General features: G+C 43.7%; 1 protein-coding gene across 2 annotated transcripts in view; it reads right to left on the reverse strand.

Moving 5' to 3' along the window:
* GSK3B (glycogen synthase kinase 3 beta) overlaps nt 1-12,988 on the reverse strand; it is a 142,954-nt gene extending 129,966 nt beyond the window's left edge. Inside the window, exon 1 of one of the 2 annotated variants that reach the window (XM_053936528.1) lies at nt 12,808-12,988. In XM_053936528.1, coding sequence (XP_053792503.1) covers nt 12,808-12,895 — 88 coding nt within the window. In that variant the 5' untranslated portion in view covers nt 12,896-12,988. The remainder of the gene's footprint in view (nt 1-12,807) is intronic. The other variant, XM_053936529.1, reaches the window with a different exon arrangement.
* Between the last annotated feature and the right edge of the window lie 4,327 nt (nt 12,989-17,315).

Below are 17,315 nucleotides of genomic sequence, written 5' to 3' on the forward strand. Positions count from 1 at the left end.
TGCCAGCAACACAAGGCTACCTCATCCCAAGGGGAGAAGCAAGAGGATCAGCGTGCTGTAACTGAAATTCATCCCAAGACCATGCAGAAATAACTGAAATGACATAAAGTAATACCATAAGGGACTACAGGCTGTCTTAATTAAAATCTCTCCAAACTTCTATATATAAACTACCTGGCAAGCATCTTCATTTTTCAAACAGGCACTACTGGGAATCTGACAGCCTTCCCTAATCTATTTCAGTGCTCCTGTTCTTAAGAGTTGACTTAACTAGCTTAAATAGTGTTTGCTACAATTTAAGCCTACAAATAGTCTCATCTCCAGTAGGGAAGATGAGATGTCTTTTCTTTCCAGCTATCTTTTATGTATTGAAAGAACATTATCAAAAGAAATCTCCTTTCCGCCTTCTCAAAAAAAAAAAAAAAATCATCCAAAGGGTTTTTAGTTTTCCCCTAATAGCACTAAAGCACCTCAGTTTCTTTAGGGGAAACTGAAAGTTCCTCTAAAGCACTTTTTTTAGACCTCTGACCATTTTCCTCACCTGCAACTGTTCTTCCAGTACAATACAAAAACCAGGAGCTGTACATTAGCTCATTAGCATGCCAAGAAGTGGGAAGGCTAACTCCATGTATTTTACACAACATTGCCATCAACACATCCAGTAAAAGATTTGCTAGTTCTCCAGCATTGATTGACTTATGGCCACTGTGCAAATACCTGACTCCAGATTCTTCTCTGCAGATCTCCTACTGTCCCAGTTACCCCCAAACCTGTTATCAGCACAGTCAAACCTTACTGAAGAATAACAGATGACATCAGGCCCTCCTACATTTTATCCTAGTTAGGGTACCACTTGGTTAAACTAATTTTGAACATGTGCTCCTTAATCCTAGGAGCACCTCTGATAGAACAATCCACAAGTCTAGAAATTTTAATTAGATCAGTCACAAAAAAACATTACTACTACACTAAACAAAAGTGCAGAAGGCCTGATTCTACACATCCTTCTGGTTTGACACGAATCCTGACTTCAAAGAACATTTATTTTATAATGGCTGCAGACCTGTTCTTAGATAAACAAAAGTCATATTTTCTGCCATGATATATAAAGTAATTAATGCTGTGAAAGTGAGCATACACAATATATAGATCTGTAAGAACAGACATACTGGGTCAGATCAAGGCATTGCCTAATCCACTTTCCTGTCTTTGACAGCTAACATAAGGAAACACCCAAAAGAATAACATCCAAGCCATTAACAGGAGGTCTGAATATAGACATTTGCCTTGAATTTTGTGTATATATATATATAATGCTGCCCATTTTAAGCACATTCAGTAATTTTACCTAACAATAAATTACACAGTTTCCAGCACTGCATGTTGTCACCCACATCCAACATCAGTTTAAGGGAACTAAACGCTCTCACCTGCATAAAGCCAAAGAAATGAAAATGATGCAGTGACAAAATCACTGGAGGAAAAAAAAATAACAGTATTCCATAAAAGTAGACATCTGACGGTTTTAGTGGATGATGTGTTTTTAAACAAGCACTTTCATGCCACATAGCTGACTCCATTTACCAGCACAATCCATGGCTGATCTTTTAAGAGGTTTCATTCATGTGGTCTACATATCCTTTTCTTCAAAGAATAGCCATGGGATGGGTCAGTTTGTAAGAATCTGAAGAGCACAATATTTTTTGAAAGGGCATTTCTGAACAACTTCTGAAGGTCTGCAGCTCTTTATGCTAGTAGCACAAAGGAGTAGTTTTTTCCTTAAATCTATGCCAAGTTGAAGCAAAAGTGATTCATAACTGCACCAGCCTACTCTTCTGTGTCCTAGAGAAGAAATACACTCTTGAACCTTCAGTAGGGACACCAACTCTCAAGTCAGACTGCCCAGCTTCCAATAATGTCACTATAGTTTCACTCCATTTTTCACATTTAAAGAGTTACACTCTATACAGTCTACCCCCAGACATCCAAAGAGGTACATTTCACAAGGGAGAACATTCCAGATACAATTTATAAATCTGGTAGAATGTAAGAATTATTGCACTAGCTCTTTATATCTTCATTTTAAAATGGGGGAAACATATTTTGAGGTAGTTGTATATTTAATGTTTAATGACTTACTTTGCACCTAAGCACAAAAATTAGTAATACATATGGCACAGCTGTTTCCACACACAGAATAACTCCAAGTTAGGTTTGAAGAAGTTGCAGAAAACAAAAATTATCAAATAACCATTATTTGACTCACTGAATGTTTAAGTACGAGATGGTTTTATATTAACACAGACAAAACAAGAAATCAAAGTTCAACAGTACAAGAGATGTCCAGAGAAATTCAATGGATTTCAAGGAACAAATCCCCAGGAGTTCAGGAATATCTGCTCTCTTCAGTGTCAGATGAAAGCTAATTATTCCTCTTCATCTACAGACAGATTCCTTTCCCTTTATTAACCACTTTTTCTGACAAAATCCTGGACATTAACTGAATTTTTAGAAATACTTGCCTTTATTCTCTACTATTCTTAGAAATCACATGGCTTTCAAATACAGTCATAAAAACTTGCATCTATAGTCTCAAAGCAAAACTGGAATAGCCTATGTACAACATTCTTTGAGAAAGCTGAGTCCTACCCATCAACTTTTTGTTCTCCTTACTTCATAAACACCCTGCATCAGTTCAACAATTGAACGGGCTACTGATACATTTTCCATACACTTCTTCCTCATATTTCCCAGAAAAATGTTTTGCACACAAGAGATGCCATCCCTAGCAGCCTTGGCATTTTTTACCCCCACTAGCATATCTTAAGTCTGAAAAGTGTAAGGCATACCTGTAAAGTACTAGATGAGGGCTGCTCACCTCTGCAGCAAATCCCAATGCACCACAACTTCAGAACTTCACTGGAAGCACAGCAGTGCACAAGAACACTGGGAGAGTTGAAAGTACCACAGCACAGAAGATTGCACATGAAGAGTGAGTAACCAGAACAAGCAAGTTAAAACATACACCTTACCAGTCTTCCCAGATACTCAGACAAGAATACCATGAGCACTTTTGCATGTAAAGATAAACTTTTGCAATCATACATGTAGAGCAGTCTGCTTTAAAGCAGAAGCCTTCACATGTGGCCTACATTTAAATTCCAGATCTCAGAACTCTAGATCATCTCCTCCCCTTCATACCATATTTCTGACCATGCAAGTGTGTCTTTCTATAATCAAATACATGTAAAAAGTAATAGAGCAAAAGGAGCTGCTGGAGGACAACTTAACATGACTTTTCTCAGTTAGAATCTATTGATTTTGAAATAGTCTACCAGGAACACCTTCATAATTCCACTTGCTCTTCACTTAAAAGAAAAAAGGATTAAATAAAAAAAATCCGCCCTACAATAACAAAAAACCCTAAAAAGCATATGTAGATACTACATGTTTTAAACGAATGCTAGAAAACATTTATATTTTGCAATTATGCCACAACGTAAGAATAAAAATTGAGCTTTCACCAGGTATTTTGAAATGCAGACAGTGTCATTGTTTCAGTAAATATTTCTGAAGTATCATAATTATTAAAAGTTATAGACACAGCATAAACATTTCTGCACTACTTCCTTTTAGGGTTGGTCCACTGTAATAAATATTTACAGTCAATCATTAACTGCTCAAACATTACCACTGAAAAAATAGCCTGGGTTATTAGAGAAAAAAAATAAATTCACAAGCTATTGCTTAAAGCCAAGGCATTGACACCAAACAGAAAATGTTGCTTGTTGCCTCATGAATCTCTCTACCTGTCTCCAAAATCCCACAAGCATTTCAAATATGCCACCTGGGAAAACAGCCACTGTTCTTTTGCTGTCAGAGATCCATGTCACTTGTCATGCTTGAACCTTGTCAGCTTTCATGGACACGGAAAGCCAGCTACTCTAGATGAAGGGAAACTATAGTCCACTGAAGTTGAATCTATCCCAAAATAGAAGAGACTTGCAGATTTGGCAGTTTTCATTCCCCTAAGATCTTCCATTAAGCCCAATACATTTCTGAAACATACTCTGATTGCTTGAATGACATTCAGACATTCCTGCTGGCGAACTTTACTTGTGCATGCGAAGAGTCCATCGAACTCAACTGCCATCCCCATGTCACCTGAATAACAAACTATACACAATCCCAAACCAACTCATGCCCACTGCACTGATCAAGGAAGAGCAAGTTTAAAGCTGAGCTCAATCTAAAACTGGCAGTACCTTATTTTAGGAGTTGCAATTAAAGCTTTCCCTGCCCTCTCACTCATCAATATCATCTGAAGATTGGGTCCACAATTTCTGGAATAGCGAAGTTCTCCCACTCCACACAAACCATATGCTTTTGTCTCTAGTACACTTAATAGATGTTTCACTAGAAAACCCAGACAAACAGAAAAACATCACCTAGCTTTCCATGGGCCTCTAAAACATTTCCCCAAGACTCAGATCAAATCTGCGATCCACTATGGTTACTAAAACATACTGGTAAATCTATTCCAAAGTCTCTAAAACTGGAATTTGATTAGGAAGGTTCTATTCTCTGAGGAACACCAAGAAAAACAATTAACTTGCAACTGCTATGGTGCATGACTATACATACCCGTGGCTCACAAGGCAGTACACATGACCACAAGTAAGACGGAAAGATTGGAAGTGAAATGGTCAACAGATACATTCTTCTCAAGGACAACAGTATTTTCTGCTTCTTTAGGTTTCAACTGAGCAATTGTATATATAAAGAAAACAAAACATTTCATCTACTCACCTGCAGAGATGTTGCCCTGCCAGAAAACTTTCGTTCTCTAAGTGAGGCACAAAACATTTTTTTCTGATGCTGATACTGAACCCCACAAATTGAGGAAATATATTTATGGTTATGGGCTTCATTCATGGGGATACAGATCTGTGCCAAATGATTCACATTTACTTGGCCAACATCCAAATATTCCGTTTATTTAGGCTGATGAATTTGTGACCCCTTCCTCCCTCTAGGAAACCTGCTCACACAGGTCAATTCATTGTGCTGCTTTTCTTAAATAGATACTTAAAACAACTAAGCAGATGAGATGGGGTACAAATAGCATTGTATGCTCTATGTAAATGTTTACAGGAGGGTGTGAATCAAAAAACCAGATTGACACTATCAACTGTGACTAAATAGTTTTCCTCTTTCTACACAGCAAGAAAAAACAAATTCTTCTCTGCAGCAACAGTCACAGTTTATCTTTCTGCAAAACATATTCTTGGCCTGTTTGAAAATTAAACAATTGCCTGCATTCCTGGCAAAAGATATTACTATGAGCTACAGGGATTGTATCTGACAAGAATTATATTCCTACTAAAAAAGTCAAAAGAGATGATGTGGCTGTAAGAAGTCTGCCTTGGATGGAAAAATTCAGCTGCTGCTTCCCTTCTGGTTATAACTTCAGAGCCAACACCCAACTTTTCTCCTTCTAAGTGCTCTGACCCAAAAGACTGGCAATTTTTGCAGCTGCAGTCAAACATTTACCCTCATGTGCATACAACAGCACACTGCAGGGCCAGAATTTCTAAGTCCTATATACCCTCCACAGCATTGCTTATCCAGTGGCAACAATAAGAAATATCCTCCCTTTCCCTTTTGATCAGCAGGTCTCCTATTATGATCATCTACTGTCAGGCATTTGGACTACTAAAATGTTTCTCCAACTCAGTCCAGCTGCCTGAAAAGATACGTCAAGCAATGTAACTATATCATTACACATTTTTGTGACATATCAAGTTTAAGAGACATTTTCCAGACACAAAAATACTTTCACCAATGCTACATTGGTTATTATATCCTTCAAAGAAAGAGAAACTCAGCCCTATTTAGACATATTACAAAGCTATAAAGGTGTATTTTTCTTAGCTGTGTGTTCTCACTTCTGTACAAGCTAAAGTGAATTTCCTATGGCAGGGACCAAGGCCCACTGCAGCCCCATAACACTGATCCTTCAAGTAACCTGACTCTGTATCACCCACACAGAAACCCTGGAACTCATCTAGAAATTAGTCAACATAGAAGATAACTGCCAGCCCACTTTCACCTGAGCAGGAAGCACTAGCATTGATATACATTTAACAGCCCCTCCCTCAGCTGGTGAAACCAAGACAGAAAATACATAGTCCCTTGTTACAGAGACACAGCAAAGCTCCTGGCAAGGACTGGAGCCATCCCTTCAGAATGAGCTGTTGCTGTATGGCTTTTGTTAAAAAAAAAAAAAAAAAAAAAAAAAAAAAAAAAAAAAAAAAAAAAAGCCCCGAGTTCTTGACATTGACAAGCTATCTTACAACTTTCCTTTCTTCCATTATAAGACTAGGTGAGAACACAAATTGCCTTAAATGCTTAGATCTACTTCCTGTCTGCAAGAGATAAAAGTACAGAGTGAACTGCTTTGCTTTATTTCCTTTTCTGAACAACAGACAAGCCATCTGTGGCAAGAGCACCTAATGAAAAGATTCTTTGATAGCACTGAACATACAAGAAAAAAATCACTGTCCACTTCTTTTAGAGGCCCAGCAGTATGACTTCTGGGCATTCATATTTTTGACAATTCTCAGAGAGTGATACAGGACTGCTTTCAGAAAGGTCTCCTACATGGATTTCCTATTGAAATACCATCATCTCGCCTCTCCTACTGTCCGACAAAACATCACGCAGCAACACCTATAGGACTGAGTCAAATATGCACCTTTTACATGGAAAACACCTAAATAATGACCCTCTCTCTGGGGCATGGTAAGCTATCATCTATGGGGGCTGGAAGGATTCTGAACAGGTGGTGAAAACAAATCGCTGTTAACCAAATCCAGTTTGCAAAAGCTTCAGGTAGACATTCATTTTAGACTTCTGTTTAATGAGATCCAGCAGCACTGACCAGGAACATCTGTCTGAGCATGACCATGATGTTGTAGCCATTTCTCACAGACCTGCATCTTGCTACCACATCTCACACCTTTCTTACCTCAAGATCAGATTGCTACAGTGCACTCAAGCGGTTACATTTTAAATAAATTCAAAAAAATAAACTGGCATAGACCACTATGCCTCCAAACTTACACCTCCTGCAATGGCAGCATGCAGCATTTTGGAAACAGTCTCTGTAGGATGGGAAGTGACAAGGGAGTTTCTGGTTTTGCATCTGAAGAAAGGGGGTCTGACCTGTAAATCCACTGCGGGTTTTGAGCCTTTATGGCTGAAAGAGTATTTTTTCTTGTCACATTGTAAATGTTGTAATTGGCATTTATTTTCAACATACATAAATAAAATATCACCTATCTGTGCAGCTTTCTGAAAGAAGTTCTGAAAAGACAAATGTTTTAATTTTGCATGGACTTGGATATTCTGTGAGGCATTCAAACTTTCAATATTCTCCTTTTCCTAGATGCCTTACTTTAAAAGTTTTGTTTGTCTTTCAAGGCTGCTCCAGGCTGATGCTCATTAAATTCAGAAAGCAGCCAAGTAACTCCACCAGCCATATCGCTGCTACAGGAGACAGCCACTTTAGCACTTCCCACACTAGCTATGGGTGACTAAAAGTCCTCAGAGTAAAGTTGATTTTTAAATTTTTTTAACGAAATCTAAAGGGAGAGAACTCCAGAATAATATTCAAGTTTTAAGTTGTCTACAAAAATTTCTCAAAATTCAGAGGTAACAGACTTTTCAATTTAAAATGGGACTCGGTCATTTAAAACTAAAATACTCCAGTGGCTTGAACCAAGAGGCTTCAAGTGTTCTCCAAGCACCTGGCAGAGTTTAGCTACTGCGTTCAAATAACCAAGGGGTTTAGCATTAATTCATTTCAGAAAATGCTACAGCTGATTGCAGCACAAAGCTTTAACTGCAGGCTTTTTGCACACAGATACCCTGTACACTTTCAGAATCTTCTTCAGCCATCCTTCCAGTTTAAGACAGAGCATGGGCTGAGGGAACAGCAACAGCCAATATCCCACAGATTCATTACCATTGTGAAGATCTGCGATGAGTACAGCAGTGAACAGCAATATTGGAAAATTCCTTTATATTTTATCTAAAACAGCTCTTAAAGATAGAATACAAGAAAATTAAAGAACTCTCTTGGAGCAATAGGGGGAAACTCTCCAGGATGTGGGGTGGTCTTCAGCTTTTCTCATCTCCCTGGCACTGCTTGTGATACCAGAGCATCCAGAGCCAGGATGCATACAGGCAAGGAATACACTCCATAAGCCACAGCTGTGTAAACAGATGAACAAGACAGTTCCAATATTGCTAGGAAATACAGAAGGTGAATCAAGGGGTAATACAAGAGGGGATCACCTCCAAGAAGCAGTGTAGGGAAGAAGAAATGTGCAGAACAGAAATGGAATGCTCAACTAGCTAATGGTATGGATAAAGAGGAAAGAGTCTGTCAGCATCAGAATTAAGTACAGCAGACAGTTCTATTCCTTTTCAGACTACAAGGCACAGCTTTGGGCCACTGTAACATGAAACACTTTCCACTCAGGCACACATGTTCATTAGCTGACCCCCTCCATGCATTTTTTTCCAATCTAAGAATGAGGAAAGCTGCTCACCCAGCAGCAGTCAGAAAGCTGGACAGGGCTAGGATGAGGGATGGCCAGACACATAACACCCAGCAAGCTTCTGGAAGGGAGTGATTTTCCTCTCTCCAGCAAGGAAAGCAGGATGGGCAGCTTTCAGTTTCACAAACCTATTAGGGAGAAACTGCTATCAAAGCAATAGAGAGGGCCCTACCCTAACTGGGTTGAGAAACACCAGGTGGTATTATCTCAATCGTTTTGCCAGTTTCAACAGCCCCACTCATTCCTTCTCACTGAAGGCGCCCAGGGTGCCCTTTTCCAAGGCTCTTCCCACACACCTACCTGGACACCACAGAGCATTAAACTAAACTGTCACCTAGACACCACTGGTACCTAAAAAGCAGTCCCTTTTATGTTGTGGTTTGTGGAATAGCTACTAAGAGCAACAAACTTACAGACTTTATTCCTTCATGAATGACTTTTGAAGAGCCATCCCACTCTGTGTGAACAATACACAGCAATATAGGCTTACCAAGCTATTGTGCTTTCAGGAGATTTTACAATACAGAAAAAAAACCAGTGAATCTAAGAAGAAAAGAAAAACTTCAACAAACCCCAAGTTTGGCACCACTGAAACATTCTTCCACAGAGTCCAAAATGAATTATTACAAGACTGTCTTTTAGATTTTGCAACCAGGAGTATGTGGTCAACATCAGAATTAGCTAAAGCAAATAAAACTGCCTTCCTCACCCTCTGAGTTGACAAATCCTGTATAACCAATTACAGACCCATGACACTCACACATAAAGCAAAAACTCTTCATGGCAAGTGTTAGCCAAGACATTATTTACTGCAGGCCATCAAGACAATTGGCTACAGTTACAATAAGTACTGCTGTCTGCAAGGACTTGGTGTTACTTGAAACACATATATTTCCCAGAAGCTCAGAGAAGGAAAAAAAAAAAAAAAAAGCATCAATTCTACAGTTATTAGATGAAAATTCTCAAACTACAAGCTTTGAGACTTCTATTTTTATACTGATATTTTTAGTAATGTGTTGCATGACTACCCTTTGTATTTCAGGATTATTTTTGTCCCATTTGAGAAACAAGGTACATCTGTAAGCAGTGTAAGAGCAACTAGCTGAAGAACAAAAGAAAACTTTAAGCTCCCATCTCTTCTCCTACTATAATGAGCAGGTTGATAGTATCAGCAAGTGGAAAACTGGAAGCCTAGCTCCCTCCTTTTGAGGGACAGGCTTAACACAAGGAGTATACACATGCTTCTTTTTTTTTGTTCAGGGAAAGCCTACAGACCCAGCAACACAGACCCACACAAAAAATACCCTATTTGAGAACTATTTCAATGTAGAAATCCATATGGTTGAGTGATTTCCCAACTACCAAAATATAAATAGAGAAATAAAAATAGTTAGATTTCAGAAGACAGATGTATGGCTTGAAAGAGATACATGAAGGCCACAGGGTTCCTACTGTTGCAGAGATGTTAAAATCCTTGTAACATCCCTGACAGAGCAATGAGAGCAGCATGCATGAGAAGGCATTTTTCCCAACAGCCAAAGGAGAAGCAGCTGTTGGTAAACCCCCATCCTTCCATTCAAGGCTTCATTCAGTTACCAACTTCTGAGAACAAAGTATCGTAAATTCAACTGCCAAGAGATGAAAAATCCTTGCTCACGCTTTCCTCCCCATATAACTTGGGAAGAAGTGCAATCACAGTACAGTTCTAGTTCTGCTCCTCCCAGGAAACACAAGGAACAATGAACCCTCCTCCAGTATTTTATGAATCCTTTTCTCATCCCTTAAATCTATCCTTCCTAGGTAACTGTTGCAGCACTCAGCCAGGAAAAGCAATAGCTGCAACAGACATCAGAACAAGAGTGACTTCATCATCTGATTTCACCCCTCCTTACAAATGACAGCAAAAAGGCTGACACCAAACAAGTCAGGTTTTGCTTCCAAAGACCCACACCAAGACAGAAGCAATAAAGATGTCCCAGACACTCAGAAGATACCAATCCATCTATTTTCACCTTCCTCACAAGGACTCTTTTGTCCCAGCTTTAACCAAAACTAGTTCAGAAGATAACCAAGTATCAGCCTATAAATATAAATCAAAATGAAAGAACCGACCTAACTCTGTTCACCATACAAGCACTCCACACTGGCAATACACATCTTGCTAACATCATGTGTTGTTACCAAGACTCTGCTAACCAAAAAAAAAATAAAACCTTTTTTGACACCCTGGAATTTTTCTCACTTAAAATGCAAATAAAAAAGTTAACTTCCCAGGCTGTCTTACATGGCTGGATTAACTGAAAATAGAAACTGCGCTTCCCACAGAATCCTTGAATGTGGTTCTCTTGCTTTGTTCTGACATTTTTTTCCAGACAGCAGAAGGACCAGGAGCACATGACTAGAGAGACTGGGGGGGTTATCACAAGTGCATGCGCTTTATGTTACGGCCTTTGTTTCTCCCTCAGTGTTATACACTTGGGATTGAATCATATTTGCAAACTTGTTAGTCTGCATCAGTTAGCACCCTCTTCAAAGGCAAGCATCTGTCTAGTCTTTGACCTCAAATAAACGTGGAAGGAGCATCAATGACCTTTCAAGAATCAAGCTGCAGAGCCTGAATAAGACAAATTTCATTGCTGAGTATGACAGGCTGAGGTCTCACTTGGTTTAGACAGCCACCTGCAGAAATACTGACCAACAAGACCTGCTTTCCATTCCACAGGCACATAAAGTAAGCCAGTAAATTAAAATGGAGTCACCCACAGTTCTCCTCCGTACAGATCAATAATCCTTAATAAATACTAATGCTGGACCTGATCAAACCTAAACTGTCGTGCTGCTAAGATGGGTTAACTGCACCCATGGTTTTTGGAGGGCTGCTGGCACACTGATCATGCAGTTATAAGGTGGACTACAGCCCCTGAGCCAAATGCTCTCTTCAAGGCTTCAACAACAGTGGAAGACATTTCAGTACAAAAAAGCTATCAAAATTTCTCATCTGTCAAAAAGCTCTCAATCTCCCAGTGCTTTGGCATGAAACACACTAGCCCCTTCGTTGGATGCAGGCATGTACCCACAGAGCCATCTCAGGTGTGGCTTTACACGAATATCAAATAGATCAATCGAATGGGAATGCATATTGAGCATTCCTGGTCCAATAAAAATGTCATCCTGCATTTCCGTAAGAAAAAAGAAAATATCTCTAAAAACTACACTGTTCATATGAATCTGGAAGAACAATTCAGGTCTTAATGTGAGCATATTCAAGTCAGGAGTAAAGAAATTCCATATGATAAGCACATAGCTGATCTACAGCAACTCAGAACCGGGCCTTTTTGTATCAGCACAGAACATTTGTTCAGGTTTAATTCACATTTTTAATTCCCATAAACTAGCTAACCCCATCGGATAGAATACGAAGAATGGGCACACATTAAGCATTTCTGACATGTCTGTGCAGAATAAAGCACAGGCCTCATTCTTAAAAAATATTCCTCTGATCAGAAAATTGGAAAAAGAATGCCAAGCTTGACATGTGAGCCCATGGAGCAGTTATTTCAAAATAAGCATTTTCTTATGCGCCTTCTTCTGAGCATTTTACCAGAGCCTGGAGGATATTAGAGACACCTTTTGTAAGCTCCCCTCCCCCTCCTTTTTTTTTTTTTTTTTAATGGGCTGGACTACAAGGTGCTCACACCCGATCTACGGGTGCATGGAAAAACCTTCCATGCTCTCTCCCCTTAACAGCCAGGAGTGCTTTAAAACAAAAAATTCAAAAATATACATAATGAACGTGAATGTCACGGTCATACCTGTGTGCCCGCAATTCGTTTCCTCCTTTCGGTGGGAGGAGGGGGGAAATGAAAAGGAAATAGAGACTACGGAGCTCCCAATCCGTTTCACAAAGGGGGGAAAAATGGCTTTTTAATGAGGCAGAGGCCGCTGGCAGCGACCAGGAGCTAAGGACGAGGACAAACCCATCGGGATTTTCCGTCCAGCAGGCCCCGAACGGAGCGGCGGCGTGCGCCTATTCAAGGTTAATGGGGGGGGAAGGGGAGAGAAAGGAGCTGCCGAGGCCGGGGCTGGGGCCAGGCTCCCTCCGCCGCTCCCCGCCTGGGCGAAGGGCGGGGGCAGCCTCCCCAGCCCTCACCCCCCAACCCGAGGAGGGCAGGATACTCACGGCTGACTTTCATGCTGCCGAAGGCCGAGGGCTGCTGCACCGGCTTGCAGCTCTCCGCGAAGGAGGTGGTCCTGGGCCGCCCGGACATGGTCTCTCCCGCTCTGCCCCAACGGCGATCACCTCTCTCCTCTTCCTGCCTTCGCCCTCCGCCTCGCCCCGGCGGGCCCGCCTGCCGCTCCCTCGCTCGCTCAGCTGTAGGAGACGGGTGGGACGCGCCACATGAAACGCCGGGACCCCCCCTTCCCCCCCCGGGGAAGCCCCCTCCCCTCTCGGTCTCTGTCGCCCGGCGGCTGCTTCTTCTTCTCCTGCCTCCTCCTGCTCCTCCTCACGCCGCCCGCTCCTCACACGACCATCCTTCCCGGCCGCGCCGGTGGGTCCGAGAGCCGCCTCCCCCCGGCGCCGCTCCCGAGCGAGGGGGGTTCGCTGGGCCTCGCTGCCCCCACCCCGGGCGCCAGTCACATGGGGCGGAGGCTCACGGCCCGGCTCCTCCGATCCCGCCGCCGCCGCGTTTCTCTCCTTTTATTTGCTTTATCTCTTTTTTTTTTCCCTTTTCTTCTTTTTCTTCCTTCTCTTCCTTCCCCCCTCCCCGTTCCTCTCCTTCTCCCTCGCCTCTGAGGGAGGCGGCAGGCAACGGAACTATTTTTTTCCCTGGCGGAGGGATCTCGGGGCACCGCCGAGCGGAGGCGATGCGGCAACCAGGCGCAATAGGATCCGGTGGTGGCGGCGGGATCCGCGGCGCGCGGAGGGGGGTGAGGCGGTCGGGCGGCCTCGCTGCTCGCTGACGCTGCTGCTCAGTGCGGCGCTGAGGCGGCGGCGGCTCCGGCGGTGCGGCCGCTCATTGCGCCCGCACGGGCAGCTGGCGGCGGCTCAGGCAGGGCACGCTGCACTGCGGGCGGCGGCCGGCGACGACGGCACGGGCCATGACGGCGGCGGTTTTCCTGCTCCTCCTCAGCCCGGCTTCAGAGCGCTGGCGGCGGTTGCTGCTTTTGCTGCTGCTTCCCCAGGCGCCCAAGGCACATAGGACTCGTCCGCCCGGCTGAAGTCTCCCGCCGGGCCCCCCTCCCCGTTCCTGCCGATCAGTCCCTTTGTCCCTGCTGCTCCCTCCGCTGCGTGCCGGGCTCCCGCCGCTGCGCTCTGTGCGTGCGCCAAAGCCGCGCAGCCGCCTGTGCCCGCCGCCGCCCCACGCTGCGGAGCAGCCGTAAGCGCCGTCTGTGAATACCCGGCCGAAGAACCCGGCGCGCCCGCGAGCCCCCGGCCCGAGGCCGTTACGGAAACGCCCGAGCCTTATCGGGACCAATCCTGAGGCGGTTACAAGAATGCCTGTAACCGGCCGGAACCAATCACAGAACCACCGCGGGCGCGACCGATTCTCCCCGAAGTGAAGCGGAGACCCAATCGGAGCACGCCGCCGCCGCCCTAGCAGCGCGGGCGGGTGGCCAATGGAAAGGAGGGCTCTCTTCCGGCCATCGCCGGGCCAACCCGAGTGGAGCCGAGGAGGGAGAGCCAATCAGGGGGCGCGCTGCCTCCGTCACCCAGCCCTGGGACGTCTTCAAGCCGCAGCCCGAGGCGGAGAGCGGTCGCGGGCTGCGATTGGCTGGCGGCGATGAGGCTGCCTGCAGGGGACCAATCGCGAGGCGCGAGGCCACGGGCGCGCCCGCTCCCGACGGGGCACGGCCGCTCACCTCTGTGGGGGCCGGGGGAGGGCAGCGCGCATGCGCAGCGCGGCCGGGCACCGCCCCTCAGGCGCGCCCCCGCGGCCCGTCCCGCCGGGAGCGTGTTTGGGGCAGCGCGAAAGGAAACTGGAAATCGTGGGGTTTGTGCCTAAAAGCCGTCAGGTACATAGGTGTTGCGGTTCTGCTTCATTGAGCGGTGAAAGAAATGGCACTGACGCGCGCAGTGCTGTCATAGAATCATAGAATGGTTTGGGTTGGAACGGCTCTTCAAGACCCCTCGGTTCCCACCCCCCTGCCATATAGGCAGGGACACCTTCCACTAGACCAGGTTGCTCCAAGCCCATCCAACCTGGCCTTGAACATTTCTAGGGATGGGGCAGCCACAGCTGCTCCGTGTAGCCTGTTCCAGTGTCTCACCACCCTCATGTAAAGAATTTCTTCTGAGTATCTAATCTAACCCTACCCTCTTTCAGTTTGAAGCCATTCCCTTTTGCCTGGTCACGACAGGCTCCTGTGAATGAACAGTCTGTCTGCAGCTTTCTGGCAGGAGACGAGAGGCTGGAACAGTCATGTTCATGAAGCGATGGTGAACCCATTCTGCACAAACTGGGCCAAGCAGGGGAAAGAAGATCAAGGCTCTCATAGAAAGTCCTTCCAATTCAGCTGTTAACAGCAAGGCTCCCTCACAGGAAACACAGTTTGTATTGAGGCACTAAACAACCTCAGAGTTAGGTCCCACTGCCACCATAAGTAGATTGAGCTTGGCCCTGGCTGGAGTTCCAGGTACTGTTCTGGAAGAACTTGTCCTTCAGGGCTCTCTGGAGCATCCCTGGGGGCAGCAGCTCCCAGCCCTGGCACAGCCAGCACTGAAGCACTGCTGCCTGCTGTGAACTCAGTGAATTTACTCGGCAGACATCAGCAAAAACTGAGCACCGCTTGCTTATGCCATTAAAAAAAAAAAAAAAAAACAAAACAAAACAAAAAAAAAACTGCTCTTGCCAGAATAGTTTATACCACAAACAAAATAACTTGGACTAGCAGAAACATATTTTGCCAGTGTTAGAGACTAAGACTGCTGTTTTCTTTTAAGGCATCAAAATATTGCCAGATTTACTTTTTTTGCAGCCCTGTTCTGAACACCATTGCTATGTGACCAAACAAAGACCTGGCCAAAGGCAGCTGAAATTTATCCTTTACAAGAGCTGTTTTCCAAAGCCAAAAACAAACCCAGTCTCTCAAAATGATCCTGTTCAGCACTTTGCTTGCCCTGGGGTGGTTGGCTTGCTGGAAGCCTTTTTTCCTGCCTGATAAATGATGAGTGGTTTTACCCACTACAAAGGCCATGGGACTGTTTAAGGTTTGATTCTTCAGGATCTACCTGTGCAGCTCTGTACAGCTGGGAACCTGACAGGTGAGAGTGGTGTGCCCTAGCAAGGGCTAAGAGACACTGAAGTCACAGCATAGGAGTGCTCCTGCAGCCACCCTACCATACTCATCGTTCCAGTCCCCCTCTGAGACACCACTGTGTCAATTGTTACTTAGACACACCTTCAATGAGCTGCCAACAGTGAAAATGACATTTTCTCTCCCGTTTGGCAGAGCAGTTGGCAAAAATTAGGGTTACAGATTGGGTTAGCTCTCTGAAGAGCATTCTTACATAAAACAAAAAAGTAAATATGCCACCAGGCAGTGGCCAGCTCTCTTGTACCTGAAATGTACCACCAGGCATTCCAGTAATTATTTTTTCTGGCTTTGGGCATCAAAATGCTAACACAAATCACATTTTCTTATTTTCTGACAAAGTTATTTCAAATTACTATATAAACAGGAGAACTGACTTAGGAGAGACAGCCGAGCTTTGTTTCTTGAAAAAGTTGGCAGTCTGAAAAACAGCAGGTGGGGGCAGGGTGAGCTCTTTGTTTTTCAGCATTTGCTGTTAGTCATGATAGTGGTACATAAAAATCAGACCGATGCATAATTTATACTGGTGGTGCCCATTTGAAAAGTGTCCCTTAAAGCTTTGTAATGAGTCTACAACCTGATAATAAAAATGGGAAATCAACTTCATTTACTTACAGAGAACAAGCTACTTCATGAAAATAAATTTGTGCTTGTCCTCCTTTATCTGGTAAACCTTTATCTGGTTTATTTCTTTAAAATCACCCTGTTTCCTCTTCAATACCAAAACCACAACTTCGTTGCTGCTAATAACACTTTTCTGAATACCAAACCTACCCATCCACAGGGGGAATGCATATTACAAAAATCCCAGCTGCAGTATTTCATTTGGCAATCCTGCACATATTTCCATTTCATAATTAAGCAACCAAGTCTCCAAAGCCTGTCCATTCAAGTTGTAGCATCTTCTCATCCACCAGGAAACCACAACTGTGTTTTAAAGGAAAATTGTGATGTATTTGAGGGGATGGAAAAGCATAAAGCACCTTCAATTTCTGTTGGTCTTTTCATAGATTCTTTTCTTAACTAAGACTACTCTCAGAAAAACCCTAAACACACAATAAGGGCATATATTAAGCTTTCATCCTCAATTTCAAAAATGGACAGACAATTAAAACCATTTGTGAGAGTCATGAATGAGCTGGTTGCTTTTTTAGACTGAAAGATTCTCTTTTGACAACATTGCAAAGTCCATATTTATTTTTGGCCCCTTGGCTGATGAAATGACCTCCCTTTAGAATCTGCAAATATAAATAGAATTGACGTTTTAATGATCAGTTTTCACACGCCATTATAATTCAGCATCCCAAGCATCAATATTGTTCCAAGTCTGGATGCATGGGGCAGTTTTACAGCTGCCATGTCTCTGTGATGTGC

Source organism: Vidua chalybeata, chromosome 2 (assembly GCF_026979565.1).
Source record: "Vidua chalybeata isolate OUT-0048 chromosome 2, bVidCha1 merged haplotype, whole genome shotgun sequence".
In the NCBI taxonomy this organism is placed as follows: Eukaryota; Metazoa; Chordata; class Aves; order Passeriformes; family Viduidae; genus Vidua; species Vidua chalybeata.